We start from the raw sequence: 18,490 nt of genomic DNA, 5'->3' as shown, positions 1-18,490 counted from the left end.
ATTTCTTCATTTAAACATTTATTGTGGGGATCCCTGGGTGGTGCAGCGGTTTGGCGCCTCTCTTTGGCCCAGGGCGCGATCCTGGAGACCCGGGATCGAATCCCACTTCGGGCTCCCGGTGCATGGACCCTGCTTCTCCCTCTGCCTGTGTCACTGCCTCTCTCTCTCTTTCTGTATGACTATCATAAATTAAAAAAATAAATAGATAAATAAACATTTATTGTGGGACGCCTGGGTGGCTCAGTGGTTGAGTGTCTGCCTTTGGCTCAGGGTATGATCCTGGGGTCCTGGGATTGAGTCCCACATCAGGATCCCCTCTCTGTTTCTCCCTCTACCTATGTCTCTGCCTCTCTCTCTCTGTGTCTTTCATGAAAAAATAAATAAAACCTTTAAAAATAAATAAATCAACATTTATTGCATTTTTGCTAACCATCTTTGTGCCAGGTATTACTCTAGGCATTGGGATTCGGTGGGGAAAATAGAGACCTAGTCACTGGCCCTCCCAGGGCTTATATTCTAGTGGGATATACAGGTCAGGGAACATAAAATTACAATCCAGGGTTGTAGCACTTTGGAAACACACTTTGGAAGTGACCCTTGAGGCTTAAATAGAAATGAAGTGACAAGGAAGGGAAGTTTTCTGACCAGAGGAATAGCCCACATATTAAAACCTGAAAGCAAGAGAAGGTGTGGTATGATTGAGGAACTCAATGGTATGCTAGCAGTTACCTGGTAGTAGTGAAAATTTAAGACTGGAGAATTAAATAGGGTCCAGAATATCCAGTTCCTGTCCAGCACTCAGCTTGATCATAAAAGCAGTTAAGTGGAGGAGCTAAGGAAGGATTTTTAGTAGGACAGTGTCATTAAACTTATGATTGAGAACAGAGGTTGACATTTCTATAAATGATCAGATGGTAAATAATTTAGACTTTGAGGGCTATGTGGTCGCTAACTACTCAACTTTGCTCTTGTAACCCTAAAGCAGCTATCGTTGATAGGTGAAGAAATAAATGTGGCTGTGTTCCAATAATACTTTATTTATGGACACTGAAATTTGAATTTCATGTAATTTTCACATGTCACAAAATGTTCTTTTAAATTTTTTTGAACTGTTTAAAAGTGTAAGAAACCATCTTTAACTTAGAAGCCTTACCAGAACAGAAGGATTTGTCCCATGCAGTGTGCTGACCCTTGATGGATGACTGGCTTGGAGGGAATGGGAGGCCGGAGGATCAGAGTGCAGAGACACAAATAAAGAGGCCTATTGCAGTAGCATTTGCAAGAGAAGATGGGAACTTAGATGAAGGTAGTGGCAGTGGACATGGACAGAAACAGAACTGTAAGATATTTAGGAGGTAGAATTGTTAGGACTCAGTGATTAAAAAGATAGGCGGACTAAGGAAAGTGGGGAACTTGAACATGACACTTAGGTTCCTGTCCGATTGCAGGTTAGAGTGTTGCCATTCCCTTCACTGGCAACATAAGAGGAACACAGGTTTGAAAGGTTGGATATTTAGGGGATGAGAAGTTGAATGATAGACATACTGGGTTCATACCTGTGGTGTGGCCCAGAAATTATTTTTAAGATGTGGGCTTAGTGTATAGAAGGGAGAAAGATGCTTACACGTCAATAACTATTATTTTAAAGTTCATTTGAATTTTTATTAAAATAGTTCATGTATTGGTTTTAAAACTCAGTTGGTACTTAATGGCATATAACAAAGCATGTGAGTTCATACCTTCCCAAATGTTGCTCTGTTCTGTAGAAGCAGTCATCCTCAAATCTTCCAGCTGGGCTCTCTGATATTTGCCTCTGTTTTTTTTTGTTTTGTTTTGTTTTTTGTTTTTTGTTTTTTGTTTTTGGCAGGGGGAGGGGCACAGGGAGAGGGGGAGAGAAGCTCAGTTGTCAGACTCTCCACTAAGCACAGAGCCTCTTGTGGGGTCTCAGTCTCACAACCCTGAGATGGTGACCTGAACCAAAATCAAGAATCAGGTGCTTAACCAACTAAGCCATCCAATCCAGGTGGCCCTGCCTCCATATTTCTAAGTGACATGCTTAGATTACTATTTTTGGACCTATCAGTTTTAGAAGTTTTTTTGTTCCATGAACAAAATTTATAATGGCAGATTAGGGCTTATCTCCCATATGCCTTTCCCCCATTTCCCTTCCTTCAATTCCCCCCTTTGTCCAAAACATTATATTTCATGTTTTGGTCATATTAACGATTTGTTTCTACATTATTATACTTTTTTTTTTCTACATTATTATACTTAAACAAATATATACCACTAAGCCAAACTGTGTGGCTATGGCCACCACTATCTTAATTTTCCCTGATGTTAGTAATTGTCTTTTTTGTTTTTTTGGCTTGGGTTTTAGTGTTCTTATTACTCATTTTTCTTTTCTCTTGTTTTCAATCTCCTTTTGTTTGCTTAACTTTCTTGGAGAGTGCCTTGACTTTATATTCCCTTCCATCTAGTAAGATTTTATTTTTAGTTATTGAAACATTCATTTCAAATAATTATTTCTTGTTCTTTTTCTTCTTTCTTTAACATAGCAATCTTGTTTCATGAATAGAACATCTCCACTCCCCCCCCCCCCCCCCAAAAGAGAGCACAAGGCAGGGAGGAGCAGAGGGAGAGGGAGAGAGAAACTCCAGCAGACTGTGCTCAGTGTGGAGCCTGATGCAGGGCTCAGTCTCACGACCCTAAGAACATGATCTGAGCCGAAATCAAGTGTTGGATGCTTAATTGACTACACCACCCAAGTGCCCCCAATGTCTCCACTTTTTGATGATATTCATTATAGTTATTTTGAACTTTTTTTCTGTACACTTATAATAGCATTCATAGGCAAAACACTTATTATTAAATGTTTTCTATATATATTTCTGCTTTGGAGCTATATTACCCATATTTTGCCAGTATATGTGATGATAAAATTTATTTTTGAAATAATTTAAAGTACCATTTTGTAAACAGTACATTATTATAGAGGCTTTTATAAATACTGTGATAAAGGTTAATATATTATTTAAAACAAATTTATGATTATCTTGAGTAACCTGATATTACTAATTTTTTGAACTGGAGTTACCTTTTCTCAGGTTTAGTCTACTTATTTTAGTGATAGGATTTGATAATTGTGAAAATCTTACTTTATACTGTAGATTTTGAATTCTTGCAACAGAAATTTATAAACATTTCTTAAGTATCAAACATGTTCCCCCTTTTCCTTACCAAAGGAGGGATTTATTTAAATTTGGCATCTTTTATATAGGCTATTACATACAATTTTATTTTTATATCTTTTCCTCTCTATAATTAATCAATGAGAAATACTTATTGTAGAAATTGGTTTTCTAGGGGCTCCTGGGTAACTCAGTCGGTTAAGCATCTGCCTTCAGCTCTGGTCATGCTCCCAGGGTCCTGAAATTGAGCCTCATATCGGGCTCCCTGCTCAGTTATGGGAGAAGCCCCGTATCTGCTTTTCCCTCTGCATCTGTCACTCCCCCTGCTTGTTCTCTCTCTCTCTCTGTCAAATAAATAAAATCTTTAAAAAAAAATTGGTTTTCTGTCTAGTTTGCTGCCTAGCACCTTCCATGTTGTTTGCTAATTGCATGGTTTTTATTTTTCTTTTGTGACATCAAAAGAGAAATTATTCCCTTTGGCTTAGTTTTGTTTGATCTTGCAGAAAATTATGAACAGTTTTATTAATCCTATTTTAGTGTTCCTCACCAACCAAAAATTAGTGATGTCACAGTGAAGAATCATAGATTGTATCTCTCTTGGTCAAAAAAAAAAGTTATCTTCGGTATAAAGATGTATTTTAAAGAATTTGGTTGAGGATGAAGATGGGGCAAATGCTGTTTTTAAGTATACTAAATTTTGATGAATTCAAATTATAGTTTTAATTTTACCATTATAATGAATGCATTTGATTGAAATTGTTTAAAATTTTGGCTGTTGTATAAATCACAGTTATTTCACTGGTATTATGAAGAATGAATGTTGATATTGACATGGAACAGTACTTTTCATTTGGGGGGTGAAATAAAAACTGAACTTGGAGAAAGAAAAGCCTTTTTATTTATTTTCTTTTAAATATTTTAGCATCATAGTACACTCACCAGGAAAATCTTACAAGTCTTCAGAACCTGTTATTTCAGCTGAAGAGCAGGAGACTCAGGTACAACTTCTGTGAAAAGTCAGTGTTTGAAAGGATAATTGTGATTACATATGCATGCTTAAAGTTTCGTTGCCAGTATTTAAAAAAATTGTTCTTTAGCTGTGAGTCTGAGATATAGTTAATTTTTCATCCTAAGGGAAAATGTAATAGCTGAAGATCTAAAAATAAAGGACTGGATTTTTCTAAGTACATTTAAAAAAAAAAACAGCAACAACAAATGTTGAGTTGTTTTTCTGTTCTTTGTTCAGACTGTGTTGTATGGCATATTGGTGGAAGCCAGGCAGAAACATGCCGGTAAAATGGATGTTCCTCCAGCCATTCTAGCAACAAATAAGATACTATTGGAAATGGCCAAAATGAGGTAAGCTGTGCAGACATCTGTTCTAACTTATTTTCTCCTAACAGAATAGATTTGTAACATAGATTGTTCAGTGATAGTATGACTTAGGGTCCAGCTGTCCTATCCTTGAGGTAATTCTCCTCAGCATGGGAAGCTACTGTCTACCATCTCTTCACCGAGCTGTAGTCTGCCATTTCTATGTGAATGAAAACCAACTGTGTTCAGCCATCAAAGTCAGAATATATAAAATCTAACTCATTATCCACAAACCCTCCATGCGTGCATTTTGTGCAACTACCAAAACTCTTTTTTCTTAATTTCTACCAAAACTCTTCTTTCTTGTTTTCTTATTTTTGTCAATTCATACCTTCATGTTCTTAATGACACGTTTATTTTATTTATTTATTTATTTTAAAGATTTTATTTATTTATTCATGAGAGACACAGCAAGAGAGAGAGAGCAGAGACACAGGCAGAGAGAGAAGCAGGTTCCATGCAGGGAGCCTGACATGGGACTCGATCCAGGGTCTCCAGGATCACGCCCTGGGCCGAAGGCAGGCGCTAAACTGCTGAGCTACCGGGGCTAATGACACGTTTAAACAAACCTCTGGTGTTATTTGCACTTCTCTGACATGGATCCCTGTCTTACTCTTAAATAGTTTTGAGACTTTTTTCATTTCAGTGTTCCTTACGTGTCTATGTATGCTGTCCTCTCTCTTTTTTGTGACACCCTGTTCAGACAATTAATTGCCGCTGGACTATTGAAAAAACCTCTTAACTAGTTACTCTTTCCTTATCTCTCCGTCATTTTTTCATCTGATGCATAAGACCAAATCTCTTTCTCATATCATACTTCTGCTTAACTAGTTCCCTACTGTCTTAACTTCTTTTGCTTATAATTCAGGGCCCTTCATTTATGGATTTACACATGCCTTTCTATCCATGTTGCAGAATTTTGAATGGTTTATCTGACTACTTGCTGTTGATCATTTGTGAAGAAGACCCTGTTCAACTTCCATGAATTTATTTACAGTGTCACTTTAGCCTTGCAGTTTCCTTGATTCCCCAAAACTCCTGCTATGAAATCCTTCAAGATCTGGCTTTATTAATTATCTTCTCCATGAAGTCTTTCATGCTCTTAGTAGCAAAGTAATTCCTCTCTCTAGAATTCATAAAGGACTTTAAAATGTAAATTTAGAAGATGCTTTTTGCACACTTCTCACATAATGCTTTACTTATTTTTTTTGTTATTATTGGTAATATACCTAATGTTATATCTTCCAGATTTTATTTTTTTAAAATTTTATTTATTTATTTATTTATTTATTTATTTATTTATTTATTTATTTATTTATATTTTTTAATCTTCCAGATTTTAAGCTCTGAATAAATATACTATTTTCCTCATCATTTTATGTCTTCCAAAGCACTTAGCACAATGCCTAATAAATATGAGGTGGTCAATAAATATTTAGAAGAAATTATTTCCAAAGAACATTTGTTTGATAATTGTATTCATCTTTTATACTCTTTTAAAAAATTATTTTTGACATTAAATTTCATCTAAAAGATGTTACTTCAGTGTGAAATTTTAATAATATAGTGCTTTTATTTTAAAATAATTATTTTATTAAAAATAAATATTCGCTGAGTGAAGTAAGTCAATCAGAGAAGGACAAACATTATATGTTCTCATTCATTTGGGGAATATAAATAATAGTGAAAGGGAATATAAGGGAAGGGAGAAGAAATGTGTGGGAAATATCAGAAAGGGAGACAGAACGTAAAGACTGCTAACTTTGGGAAATGAACTAGGGGTGGTAAAAGGGGAGGAGAGCGGGGAGTGGGAGTGAATGGGTGACGGGCACTGGGGGTTATTCTGTATGTTGGTAAATTGAACACCAATGAAAAATAAATTTAAAAAAAATAAATAAAAATAAATATTCAAAATCCACACTTTAATATTTAGTGAAGATATTTAAAAGAAAAGGACTAACAATTAGGTTGGCAGATTTTTAGAAAATAGACATCATACAGTCTTTTAGTTACTGATATTGTAAGAAATATTGAGTTAAAAGCCTAAGGTAGTTAGCATGTTTATTGTTACAGGCAAGTACTTTGTAAATAATGAATGAGATTTTCTTTTCAGTTTCTTAGCTTGTTGGTTGTCCTCAGAGCCTTACAGTTTTTCCTTTTATATTTATAAAAATAATAATAGTGATGAGATCAGTTATAGACTAGAACATTAGCCTGTTTCTTCATGGTAATGGCCTGTTCACCTTTTAGTACGGTGTCTTGTGGTGATAATGGAGGTGTTTTTTTATTCATAAGTTGCTAAAATAGCAAATCTTTAAATGGTGGAAAGCAAGGAGAGACATCATAGAACATGATTATATGTATTACACGTTGTTTTTGGTTGTTGGAAAAAATACATGTTTATTGAATATGATTTTGAAGCTAAACATCAGCCATGTTGCTGGAGTGATAATATTTTAGTAGTTTCTTGACTTTTTAATTTTTTTAAATGACAGACCTACTACATTTGAAAATATGAAAAGGATCAATGGTGTGTCTGAAGGCAAAGCTACTATGCTGACCCCTCTGTTGGAAGTCATCAAACATTTCTGTCAGATAAATAATGTTCAGGTAAAATACTGTGGTTTGCAGGAACTGTGAGAACATAAACATTTTTCGATGATTTCAAAAACATGTTTCAAAAGCAGCATTTTCTCCCTTTATAGTTGACCCTTGAACAGTGTGGGAGGTTAGAGGTGCTGACCCCTATGCAGCCAAAAATGCACGTATAACTTTTGAATCCTCCAGAACTACTAATATCTTCCTGTTGACTGGAAGCCTTACTGAGAACACATATAGTTGATTAACACTTATTTTGTATGTTACATATGTTTTGTTTACTGTATTCTTTTTTTTAAAAGATTTTATGTGAGAGAGAGAGAGCATGAGTGGTGTTGGGGGTAAAGGCAAAGTGAGAGGCAGAAGCAGGCTACCCAAGCCAGGAGCCCAATGTGGGGATTGATTCCAGGACCCTGAGATCATGACCTGAGCTGAAGGCAGATGCTTAACTGACTGAGCCACCCAGGTGCCCCTATATACTGTATTCTTAAAGTAAGCTAGAGAAAAGAAAATGTTATTAAGAAAATCATAAGAGGAGGGGCATCTGGGTGGCTCAGTCAGTTGAGCATCTGACTCTTGATTTCAGTTCAAGTCCCGATCTCAGGGTCATGAGATTAAGCTCTGAGTTGGGTTCCATGCTCACCCTGGAATCTGCATGAGAATCTCTGTCCCTTTCCCTCTGCCCCTCTCCCTGGCTTGTGTGCACTCTGTCTCTCAAATAAATAAATAAATCTTAAAAACAACAAAAAAAGAAAATCATAGGGGTTGCTGAAGGAGAGGTTGGTGGGGGATGGGCTAAATGGGTGATGGATATTAAGAAAGGCACTTGTGATGAGCACTGGGTGTTTGTTATATATAAGTGATGAATCACTAAATTCTACCTTTTTTTTAAAAGATTTTATTTATTTATTCATGAGACACACACACACACACACACACACACACAGAGGCAGAGACACAGGCAGAGGGAGAAGCAGATCCCTTGCAGGGAGCCTGACACGGGACTCGATCCCAGGTCTCCAGGATCATGCCCTGGGCCCAAGGCGGCGCTAAACTGCTAAGCCACCCAAGCTGCCCATTAAATTCTACTGAAACCTATATGTTAACTAACTAGAATTTAAATAAAAACTTGAAACAAAACAAAAATCATAAGGAAGAGAAAATACATTTATAGCATTGTGCTCTATTTTTTGAAAAAAAATTCGCTTATAAGTGGACCTGGCTAGTTCAAACCATATTGTTTCAAGGGTCAGTTGTATTTTCATTTCCACACTGGACACTTAGAAAATCGATTCAGATTGTTCCTATAGTAAATCACTTACAAAAATAACAAAATTATTACAAAAATAACTAACTAACAGAATGTTAGTTATCTAATTTTTAAGATGATGCTTAAGTAGTTGTCTAGGCTGCTCATATCTTTCTATTCTGTTGAATGGTTTTATTTTTAAATTTGAAAAAGTAGTGTTTTAGGCTGATAAGTTATTTTACTTTCAAATGGAGGTAGAAATTAAAGCTGCAAAGTTATCCTTGCTATCAGTTGGCACCGAGCCCAGCCACTTTCTTTTTTATATTATTCATTTTGTTCCCTAATTACTCTTTCCTTCCAGTCATGCTGTCTTTTGATATTAAGTAGAATACGTATTCTTCTCGTTAGTCTTGATAGCATTTTCTTCCTATCCTTTTATTATTCTTGCTCCACCATAATTGGTCATTTCCACAAGGATACTTTGAGTTTCTTTCTTTAAACTGCATCTGTAGACTCCATTTTTACCCCAACATAGAAGGTGAGGCATTGTGAGGTAGTAGAAAGTCTACTGGACTCCGAATCAGGGAATCAGGAATTTAATTCCATCATAGTCTCCCTGGGGAAGCTGAATGTCTTCTTTTTTTTTTTTTTTTTTTTTAAGATTTTATTTATTTTATTTTATTTTTTTTTTATAATTTATTTATGATAGTCACAGAGAGAGAGAGGCAGAGTGTACACAGGCAGAGGGAGAAGCAGGCTCCATGCACCGGTAGCCCGACGTGGGATTCGATCCCGGGTCTCCAGGATCGCGCCCTGCGCCAAAGGCAGGCGCCAAACCGCTGCGCCACCCAGGGATCCCCTTATTTATTTTATTTAAGAGAGAGCACAATCGGGTGGAGAGGAGGGGCAGAGGGAGAGGGACATGCTGACTCCCCACTGAGCAGGGAGCCTGACTCTGAATGTATGTGTTCCTCGAGTTTCCATTTCCTCACCTACACAACGGAAGGATACTTTACTTCCCCAAATTAAGGAAACAGTAGATTAATTAGAAAGACAAAAGATAGGGGCACCTAGATGGCTCAGTTGGTTAAGCATCTGACTTTTAATTTTGGCCCAGGTCATCGGGTCCTGAGATTGAGCTGTGTGGGCTCTGCACTCAGCACAGAGTCTGCATGGGATTCTCTCTCTCCCCCACCTTCTCTACCCCTCTGCCCTTCCCCCTGCTTACACTCATGCTCTCTCTCTCTCAAATAAATGAATAAGTAAATCTGAAAAAAAAAAAAGATAAAAGATATGGAGTGAGTATAAAAAGTTGGAAGAGTTAAAAATATGGAAGGCAATATTAAAGGGTTGTTTTTACTTCTAAGAATTTCCTATAAGCTTTGATCAGGCACATTTGGATCCCAGTTTAAGAATCATTCTGTTTTATTGTATGTTATATTTCCCTCTTGTGATAGAATATCTTTGGCAACTTTACATTTCTTTTTCTTATTCTTAGATATTATGTAAAAACTACATATTTCACATTGGAAATTTTGAAAGGGAGATTATAATTTTTTAGTGGTTTGATAAAGAATATCATAGTTATCAGCAGTATTTGAATACGTTTTCTCTCTTTGGATGCTTCACAGTAGGATCTTCTTTCATGAACTAATGGCATTACTTAATAATGAAAGAAATTTTCCTCCCAACTTCTCTTCGGAAGAAGAAACTGAAATAGGGCAAAAGATAAATGCCCCGAAGGAGAGGTTCGAAACCTTTTTGAACTTTCTGGATGCAGAAAATGACTGCTAATTTCTGTGGTTAGGAATTATGCCTGGACTCTTGTATATTGAAAAAATATATTAAGTAAATAAATTTTTTTAAAAAGATTTTATTTATTTATTCATGACAGACACACACAGAGAGAGGCAGAGACACAGGCAGAAGGAGAAGCAGGCTCCATGCAGGGCGCCTGATGTGGGACTCCATCCCAGGTCTCCAGGATCACGCCCTGGGCCAAAGGCAGACACTCAACCGCTGAGCCACCCAGGCGTCCCTTAAGTAAATAAATTAACAAACATATATTTTTTTCTTTTTTTTTTTAATTTTTTTTATTTTTTTTTTATTTTTTTTTATTTATTATTTATGATAGTCACAAAGAGAGAGAGAGAGAGAGAGAGGCAGAGACACAGGCAGAGGGAGAAGCAGGCTCCATGCACCGGGAGCCTGACGTGGGATTCGATCCCGGGTCTCCAGGATCGCGCCCTGGGCCAAAGGCAGGCGCCAAACCGCTGCGCCACCCAGGGATCCCACAAACATATATTTTTTAACCCAGTTTTGTTATTCACACTTTCATTAACCTTTTAAGATATTTGCTTAAGGGGTGCCTGGATGGCACGTTTTTGTTTTTGTTTTTCTGTTTAAGAGCTTCAGAATAGTTATGTATTGTAGTTTTTAAAAAACATGCATCAAAACAGAGTGTATATTTTCTGGAGAAGCATAGCTGGCTACTCACACTTTGGCATTCACCATGGTCTAGGCCAGGGGTTCAGTCCTCATCCTTATCTTAAAGGTCTGAATTGTCTTGTCACAGAATAGTTGTGTTTTGGGGAGTAGGTTTGCATTACCCTTCTCTCTGAGCTTGGTTTGTTTGTGTTTTACAAACCCTTGTGTGGAGGGCTGACTTTCAATAGATCGCAGGGGGGGAGCTGCGCTGCTTCATAGGAAACCCCGACCCAGAAGCGGGTCCTCTACAGTGGTTTAGCACCAGGTTCCCCAACGTGGGTTGCGTGATGGGCAAGGGGGCGGCCCCCTTTCTGGCCGTGCCCATTTCCCAGGACCAGGGCCTATTTACCCCGACTCTGGTTCCGCGGGGGGGGAGGGAGGGGGGGACATGCCAGGTGGGGACGGCAGGGGAGCCGCCAGCCAAGGCCATCTGAGGCTCCGAGGCAGTGCCCTGTGGTGCCCTATGGTTCCGCCTGGGCGGGATTCTGATTTAGAGGCGTTGGTCATAATCCCACAGATGGAGCTTTGCCCCATTGCACCTCAGCCAAGCACATACACCAAATTGTGAGCTTGGTTTTATGTATACATACGTGCATATGTAAATATAAGTGGTTACATTGGAATGCAAATTCATTCATTTATAGTAAGAAATATAATTGGGAAGTTTCATTGACCCAACCAGTGTGTTCTCTCCTGTTGAAGAAGAAGGTATTTGGGAAGGCGGGTTATCTGACAGTTGCTTAGTGAGCCTGGAATAGAACAAGGGGAATTCTGATAGTGTCAGAAGTAGTCTGACATCAAAGCAGATTAGGCATTGTCATACATTGCTTGCCAGGGAAACTGTAATATTCAAATCTAGTTAGCCAAGACGTCTTCTCATCTGAACAGTGCTTGGATAGGTACTGCCTACTTTTGTCCTTCTGCCTTTTCTATTTATGTTTCCGTAATTGATCAGTCTCTGTTCACATCGTCTTTTATCTACATAGATTATGATTTGATTAGATTTTGTTTAATTAGAATCACATTCTAGCCCTTCCTTCTTGAGATTACTGCTCTCATGTTACTTTGCTTAGTGTTTTGGATGTTCCTAAACCCTTTAGTCTCATGTTTACAGATGATATCAAGATTTTGTCCCATAAATAATAAAATCTTCATGGATTTGCCAGAATAATTCACAGTGGTCACATATTTAAGAACTTGGCATCAAGGTGTCCCATTGTTGCCTTCAGCTATCAGATGATACTGACATACTGAGGAATTTGGTTAATGGAGTCTGATTTTTTTTAAAATTTTTTTTTATTGGCATTCAATTTGCCAACATTTAGCATAACACCGAGTGCTTATCCCACCAAGTGCCCCCCTCAATGTGGAGTCTGATTTTTAAGCATTCCTGGGAACTTAGGGCCAGATTTGAGTGTTAAATTCTCAGAAACACTTCATTTAATAAAAAATATTCTTCCTTGAAAATTTAGAGATGCCTAGAAACAATGACCTTACATCTTGTGGTATTGTCTGGCTTCTGTCTTCACCAAACTGCAGTTGTCTCCTGTGAACTAATCTGTAGACTCATTTATTTAGTGCAGAAATGGACTGCTGTGGGTTAGAATAAGCCAAGTTCTGTTGGATTTAATCCTTTTTTTAAAAAAATTATTTTTTATTTTATTTTTTTGGATTTAATTCTTTTAATTTAGTATTGGTACTTATGTTTTCAAAGGCAAAGTTTTCATGGAGGAAACGTTCATATATCTATGCAAATTATACATCATATAATTCTATCATAACTCTCACTTGGTCTTTATTTCAGGCTTTTAAAAAATTCCAGTATTTCTTCATTAATCTCATTTTTCAATCCTTTCTGCATTTTTTCTCTTCTAAATGTTTCTTAAGTAACCATATTTAAGAATTTACATGATCCTTCAAGTTTAGAGCCAGTTTGTATGTATTTTTTTAAACTATATGTATATAGTGATATATTTACTTACAAAATGTTAGCAGAATTTGTGGCTATGGTATCTAAATTTGAGTATTAATTTGGTTTATTCATGCATTTGGTATTCACTTCCAGGGATTAAGGGACTAATTTAGAGTCGGAGTGGTCAATTTTGTAGTTCATTTTGTATTCTCTCTTTATTGGCTAAAGGGGAAACTAGACATTTCTAGTTTTATAACCATGTTTGCCATTACAGATATTTTATTTAAAAACGTATTCCCTCTAGCTTTATTTTACCTTTATAAATCAATATGTAAAAAACAAATAAAAGAACCCACACCTTTTCCAGCTTTTCATAAAAAAGGGAATTTTTAACTGTTCCTTAGAGGTTTTATTTGTGTGTTTTTTTCCCTAATGCCTAATGATCATACTGATACTCTATCATTATATTCATATAATTATTGATCATTTGTGTTACATTTAATATTTTGTAGTCAGACCTCTTTTCAAGTACAAAACCTTGGGAAGAACCAAGGAACAGTGTGGTGGAGGAAAATGAAACATGTTCCCTTTCACAGTCTGCGGCCATCACGTATTCCTTATTCCAAGAAAAGAAGATGTCTTTGGTAAATGTTTTACTTTCAAGTTAGAGGGGATTTTAAGTTTATCTAAACATGTGTTTTATTAGCTTTTCAAATAGTAAAGTTGTGACTTGGGATAAGTTTATTCCAATCTTACAATGTTTTATATTGTTTCATATTATATTTAATTTTAAGCTAGAATGTCATTTTCTTTTTCTGCCAAGCCTACCTTTGTCAATTAGTGAAAACAACAAGTATACTTTGGCCATGGCTATTTTGTAGAGGTTGTATCAGAGGTACTATTAAACATAGAGCATAGGGATATATTAGAGCAGCCGTATTATAAGACTCTATTTTTTTTAATTGGGATTAATAATTTAAAAACTGTTAGCATATGTACTGATAAGAAATAATCTCCAAGATACGTTTAAGTAAAGAAAGGGAAGATGGAAAGCAGTATGAAAAACATAAATGTGTATGTGTATATATGCATGTGTATATGTGCATGTTTATATATGACATATTTTTGTGTATGTATACAAAAATGCATAGACTATCACTGGAAGGATGTCCAAGAAGCTAGAAATAAGTTACCAAAAAAAAAAAAAAAAAATCCCCCCCAAAAAACCCCCAACAAGACCCAGCTTGCTTTTCACTCTAGATCCTCTACTATTATTTTGTTTTTTTTAAACCATGCCTGATGGTCTTTGAAAAACATCTTAATTACTATGAAAAATGGCCACACTTAATGTTTCTTCACTGTTCTGGCCTCAATCCTTAAGGCTATTGAAGTTTTTTTTAATATATAAAATGAAGAGTATATCTTAGTGGAATAGGGACAGAATTAGGCTTCCAGCAAGGCTTAGCTAATTTGAATTCTTATTCTGTCATTAAATTGATTTGGAAAAGGCTATATGGTCCAGTGCCTGCTTTTCCTGTTCTCTGTGTGAATGAATGAATATAGCCTCTATTCATGAGGCTATATTATACTTCTTATTATGGTTAAAATCCAGTATAAATAAGAAAAATAGTCCATAGCTTGTCTTCATCACTTAATAGATGTTCTAATTAAACAGTCAAATTTCTAAAAGTAAAAGTACAAAAGCCATTACAGAAGAAACCAAATAATTCCATTGCACTATTTTTGAAGCAAATTACATGATAAATATAAATTTTAAGTTCAGTCTTATGAAAATAATAACTTCCATGTATGTGTTAAAAATATATGCTTATATATACACGTAATTTGACAATGTATATATATATGACCCTGTATATATATATATATACACACACACACACACACACACACACACATATATATATATGGTATAAATGAATATAGTACTAAGAAAATTTGGTATAGCCTCCAAATTTTTTGAATAAAGTACATTGTAATACTCAGCCATGATACATGGTTTCATGTATTATATATTCATGGTTAAAAATGTGGAGTGATATATTTCCATTGATATCTTTGGTATTATTTTGTTGTATATTATTGTGTAATATCATGTTATAATTATATGTTCCTCCCAGGGGTCTGAGAGGGACTGTGCCTGTTAACCACAAAATTAAACATGCCTAAGGACTAATTAATTGGGAGCAATAATACAATTAGTTCTAGGTAATTTGATGCCTGGTATCAAATAACCCTGATATTATGCACACATGGTGCATATTATGTAGTAGAAAAGGCTAGACATTTAATGAAAGTAACTTAAAACCTACCTTTGAAGGCTGAAAATATTGCTTTAAATGCTCTGTTCTATGGAAGTATCAACATTCACATAAATATAGTCCAAATTCAGACGTCCAAGATATATTAAAAGAGAGTATCATTAAATAATTTAGAGCTTAATATTTAAACTTTCTGAATGTTTAAAATAGTATTTTGTCTAATACACATCTTAAATGGGTTTGGAGCTACATTTGTTTAAAAAGCTACATAAATATTGAACACTGTCCTAAATTTAAAACAATTCATGTTAAGTTTAATGCTAGGTAAGAGATGACAGCCTTTGCTAAATTGTGGTTATTATATTATGAGTAGAGCCAATATGAAACACCCTGTTAAAATTTTCTCAAGAGCCTTTTATAGAATGCATCTGGAACTTTATATATCACTAAGCATTTTAGGATTTGTCTTCTTGGAAATTCACAGAACTAGAGTACCATGTGTCAGTTCAATTATATAGAATATTGGATTGTCATTTACTCTATTTTCAAAAGGCTGTGGCAGTTATTAGACTTGCACAGAATGATTAGTCTGTGGCACTAATAGGTTTTTAAAGTGACCAGAGAGGGATGATCCAGCTAAAGCTGGATGATTTTGTTTTATTCAGTATAGTGTGTATATAAAAGGTAGAACCTGTGGAGCTCTATAATGTGGGTAGTTTTAAAGAAATAGTAAAAATGAAATTTTTAAGTGAAGGTTCAGTGCATTGTTTATTTCTCAGTGAACATTTATTACCTGAAGGTTTTGGACATCTTATTTACATACGGTACAGTGCAAACTTTTAAAACCTCATGGTTGTTTTGCTCCTGTTTCTCTAGATAAGTTTAACTGAGGACAGGATTATGCCTCTCACAGCAGTTGGAATGCACTTAACCCAAGCAGTGAAAGCTGGCTGTCCACTTGATATGGAGCGAGCAGGCCTGACTCCAGAGGTTCAGAAGATTATTACTGATGTTATCCGAAACCCTCCCATCAACTCAGGTGATTGTTGACCCTAGTCTGCAGCCTTAATGACTTGAGTCATTGAACCCAGATGAAGTAAACAAGCCATCCACTAGTTATTTTCACTTTACCAACATTAACCCTTTATGCTACGATGGAAAACTTGCTTTTTTAATGCTTTTTATTGTTTTTGACATTCTTCCCATTATCAACTCAGAGGAAAGTCTGAATCTGAGAAATTCTTGTTTTCCTTTTCAGCTTTAGATTATGATTCACATCCCAAAACAGTGGGCTTTCATCCTTGTCTAATTTCTGTCTCACACCTTGAAGAAAAAATACATTTTTTTCCATATTCATTTCCCATAGCTCATTGACTTCTCAATTTTCCCTAAATTTTACAGATTTTCCTTGTGATAGGCCTCATGCACGGCATCTTTCTAACCAGTATAATCAGTGGTCTCAGTCGCCGTGGTGTTAAAGGGATGGTCCTAGGTCTCTGGGCTCCCTTGTAGAAAGAAGGGTTGTCACTTTGTTGCAGAACCTCAGCTGTGCTCATGAAGATTCAGCCCCTTTGCCTGCCCTGCAGGAATTTTTTAATTACCTACTTTTTACAGAATTGAAGATGAGGTACCTCAGAGGATTTTTTCCTTCATAAATGTACAAACTAGATGTGTTACAACTCAATAAATCTGATAAATATCTTCAAACTCTAAGGACAGAGCAGTAGGCATACAAAAAGCGTTATAAACTACAATACAAATACTTAAATTTTTATTAACTCAAATTCTTTCCCACTTGGGAACAACTAGGCATTTCCTCCCCAAAAATTTAGAAGTAAGGGAAATAAGATCACTCTCTGAAGGCACAATCAATACTATCCTAAATTGGTCAGAACAAAGATATTAAAAGACAGCATGGGGGCGCCTGGGTGGCTGAGTTCAACCAACTCTTGATTTTGGCTCAGGGTGTGATCTCAAGGTCCTGAGATCAAGCCCCACGGTTGGGCTTTCACCCTCAGCACAGAGTCTCCTTGAGATTCTTTCTCCCTCTCTTTTTGCCCCTCCCCCTGCTCATACTCTCTTTCTAAATAAATAAAATCTTTAAAATATATATATTAAAAAAAAGAGCATTAATTCTAGGCTTTAGGAAGACTTGACTGAGGTCTAAACAAAGAACACCTTCATCAGTTCCATTTGTCAACTGTAGAAGCAGTGGAAAAAAGAAAGAGGCAAGTCCTAGGCAATGGTCATCAAAATTATTCCCAGGGAACTAAAATTTTTCTTTTTTTCTTTTTTCTTAAAACGTTATTTATTCAAATTTCTTCCTTCCTTCCTTCCTTCCTTCCTTCCTTCCTTCCTTCCTTCCTTCCTTCCTTCCTTCCTTCCTTTTTCTTTCTTTCTTTCTTTCTTTCTTTCTTTCTTTCTTTCTTTCTTTCTTTCTTTCTTTCTTTTTTTTTCTTTCTTTTCTTTTCTTTTCTTTTTTTTCTTTTCTTTTCTTTTCTTTTCTTTCTTTTCTTTTTTTTCTTTCTTTTGAATAATCTCTCTGCTCAATCTCTCTGTGGGGCTCAAATTTACAACTCAAGAGTCCCATGCTCTCCTAACTCAGCCAGCCAGGCGCCCACAAATTTTTTCTTTTTATTAACCATATTAAAATTGTACTGCTAATTATTTAAAAGAAAGAATATACAATTTCTAATCCTGACCAACTACTTCAAGTATCCTAAGGGCCTGTTGTTAAGTTACGCCAAGGTCTTATCTGAGGAAAACACTTCAACTAATTCTGCTTCTATATCACTTCCTCACTTCCTGGTTATAATTTGATTTCTAATATAGATCTGTCTACAGGGAAAGAATGCACTAGTCATGCTAACCTGGATACTTCTCTATGTGATAACTGTAAATTCATAATTGTAAATCAGTGAATTGATAGTTTATGAACATGGTTAAGGTACGTCTGTTAAACTTAAATTAGATTTCTAAATCTGAAAACCTTTAGGCCATCTGGACTGTGTTAAAACATCCAAAGTAACTTAGGTGTGAGTCCTCTTTACGTATGTGTAAATACAGAACTTAAAGTCTGTCTTTTGATGAGCTGTTGGATAGTAGGCAGTATTCTCTGAAAAAGTTGGGGAAGCTCCCCCTACCCCCCAACCATTGACAATTGTGTTTGCTATTGTTGGCTGCTTTCCTTAAATCCTGAAGATTGATGGATGTGTTAGCCTAGTCAGTAAGAGCAAAGGCTCTGGTAACAGCTGATTTATTTTGATATAGGCTGTACCATTTCCAAGTTCTATGACCTTGGGCAAATTGCCCAATCTCCCCCACGCTTCAGTTTCTTTATCTCTAAAACAGGACAGGATAATATTGCTTCTTAGAAAATTGTGAGAAATAATTGGATACT

At 36.0% G+C, this 18,490-nt stretch overlaps 1 protein-coding gene across 5 annotated transcripts in view; it reads left to right on the top strand.

Annotated features, from left to right (window-relative positions):
* Nucleotides 1-18,490, top strand: part of WRN (WRN RecQ like helicase) — a 140,115-nt gene that overhangs the window by 107,267 nt on the left and 14,358 nt on the right. For all 5 annotated transcript variants that reach the window (XM_035699760.2, XM_025421731.3, XM_025421640.3 and 2 more), the window contains 5 exons: nt 4,114-4,189; nt 4,438-4,550; nt 7,061-7,175; nt 13,324-13,455; nt 15,967-16,129. In XM_035699760.2, coding sequence (XP_035555653.1) covers nt 4,114-4,189; nt 4,438-4,550; nt 7,061-7,175; nt 13,324-13,455; nt 15,967-16,129 — 599 coding nt within the window. The remainder of the gene's footprint in view (nt 1-4,113; nt 4,190-4,437; nt 4,551-7,060; nt 7,176-13,323; nt 13,456-15,966; nt 16,130-18,490) is intronic.

Source organism: Canis lupus, chromosome 16 (genome assembly GCF_003254725.2).
Source record: "Canis lupus dingo isolate Sandy chromosome 16, ASM325472v2, whole genome shotgun sequence".
NCBI lineage: Eukaryota > Metazoa > Chordata > Mammalia > Carnivora > Canidae > Canis > Canis lupus.
The sequence above is the reverse complement of the archived record's forward strand: the minus strand, read 5'-3'. Positions and strand labels throughout refer to the sequence as shown.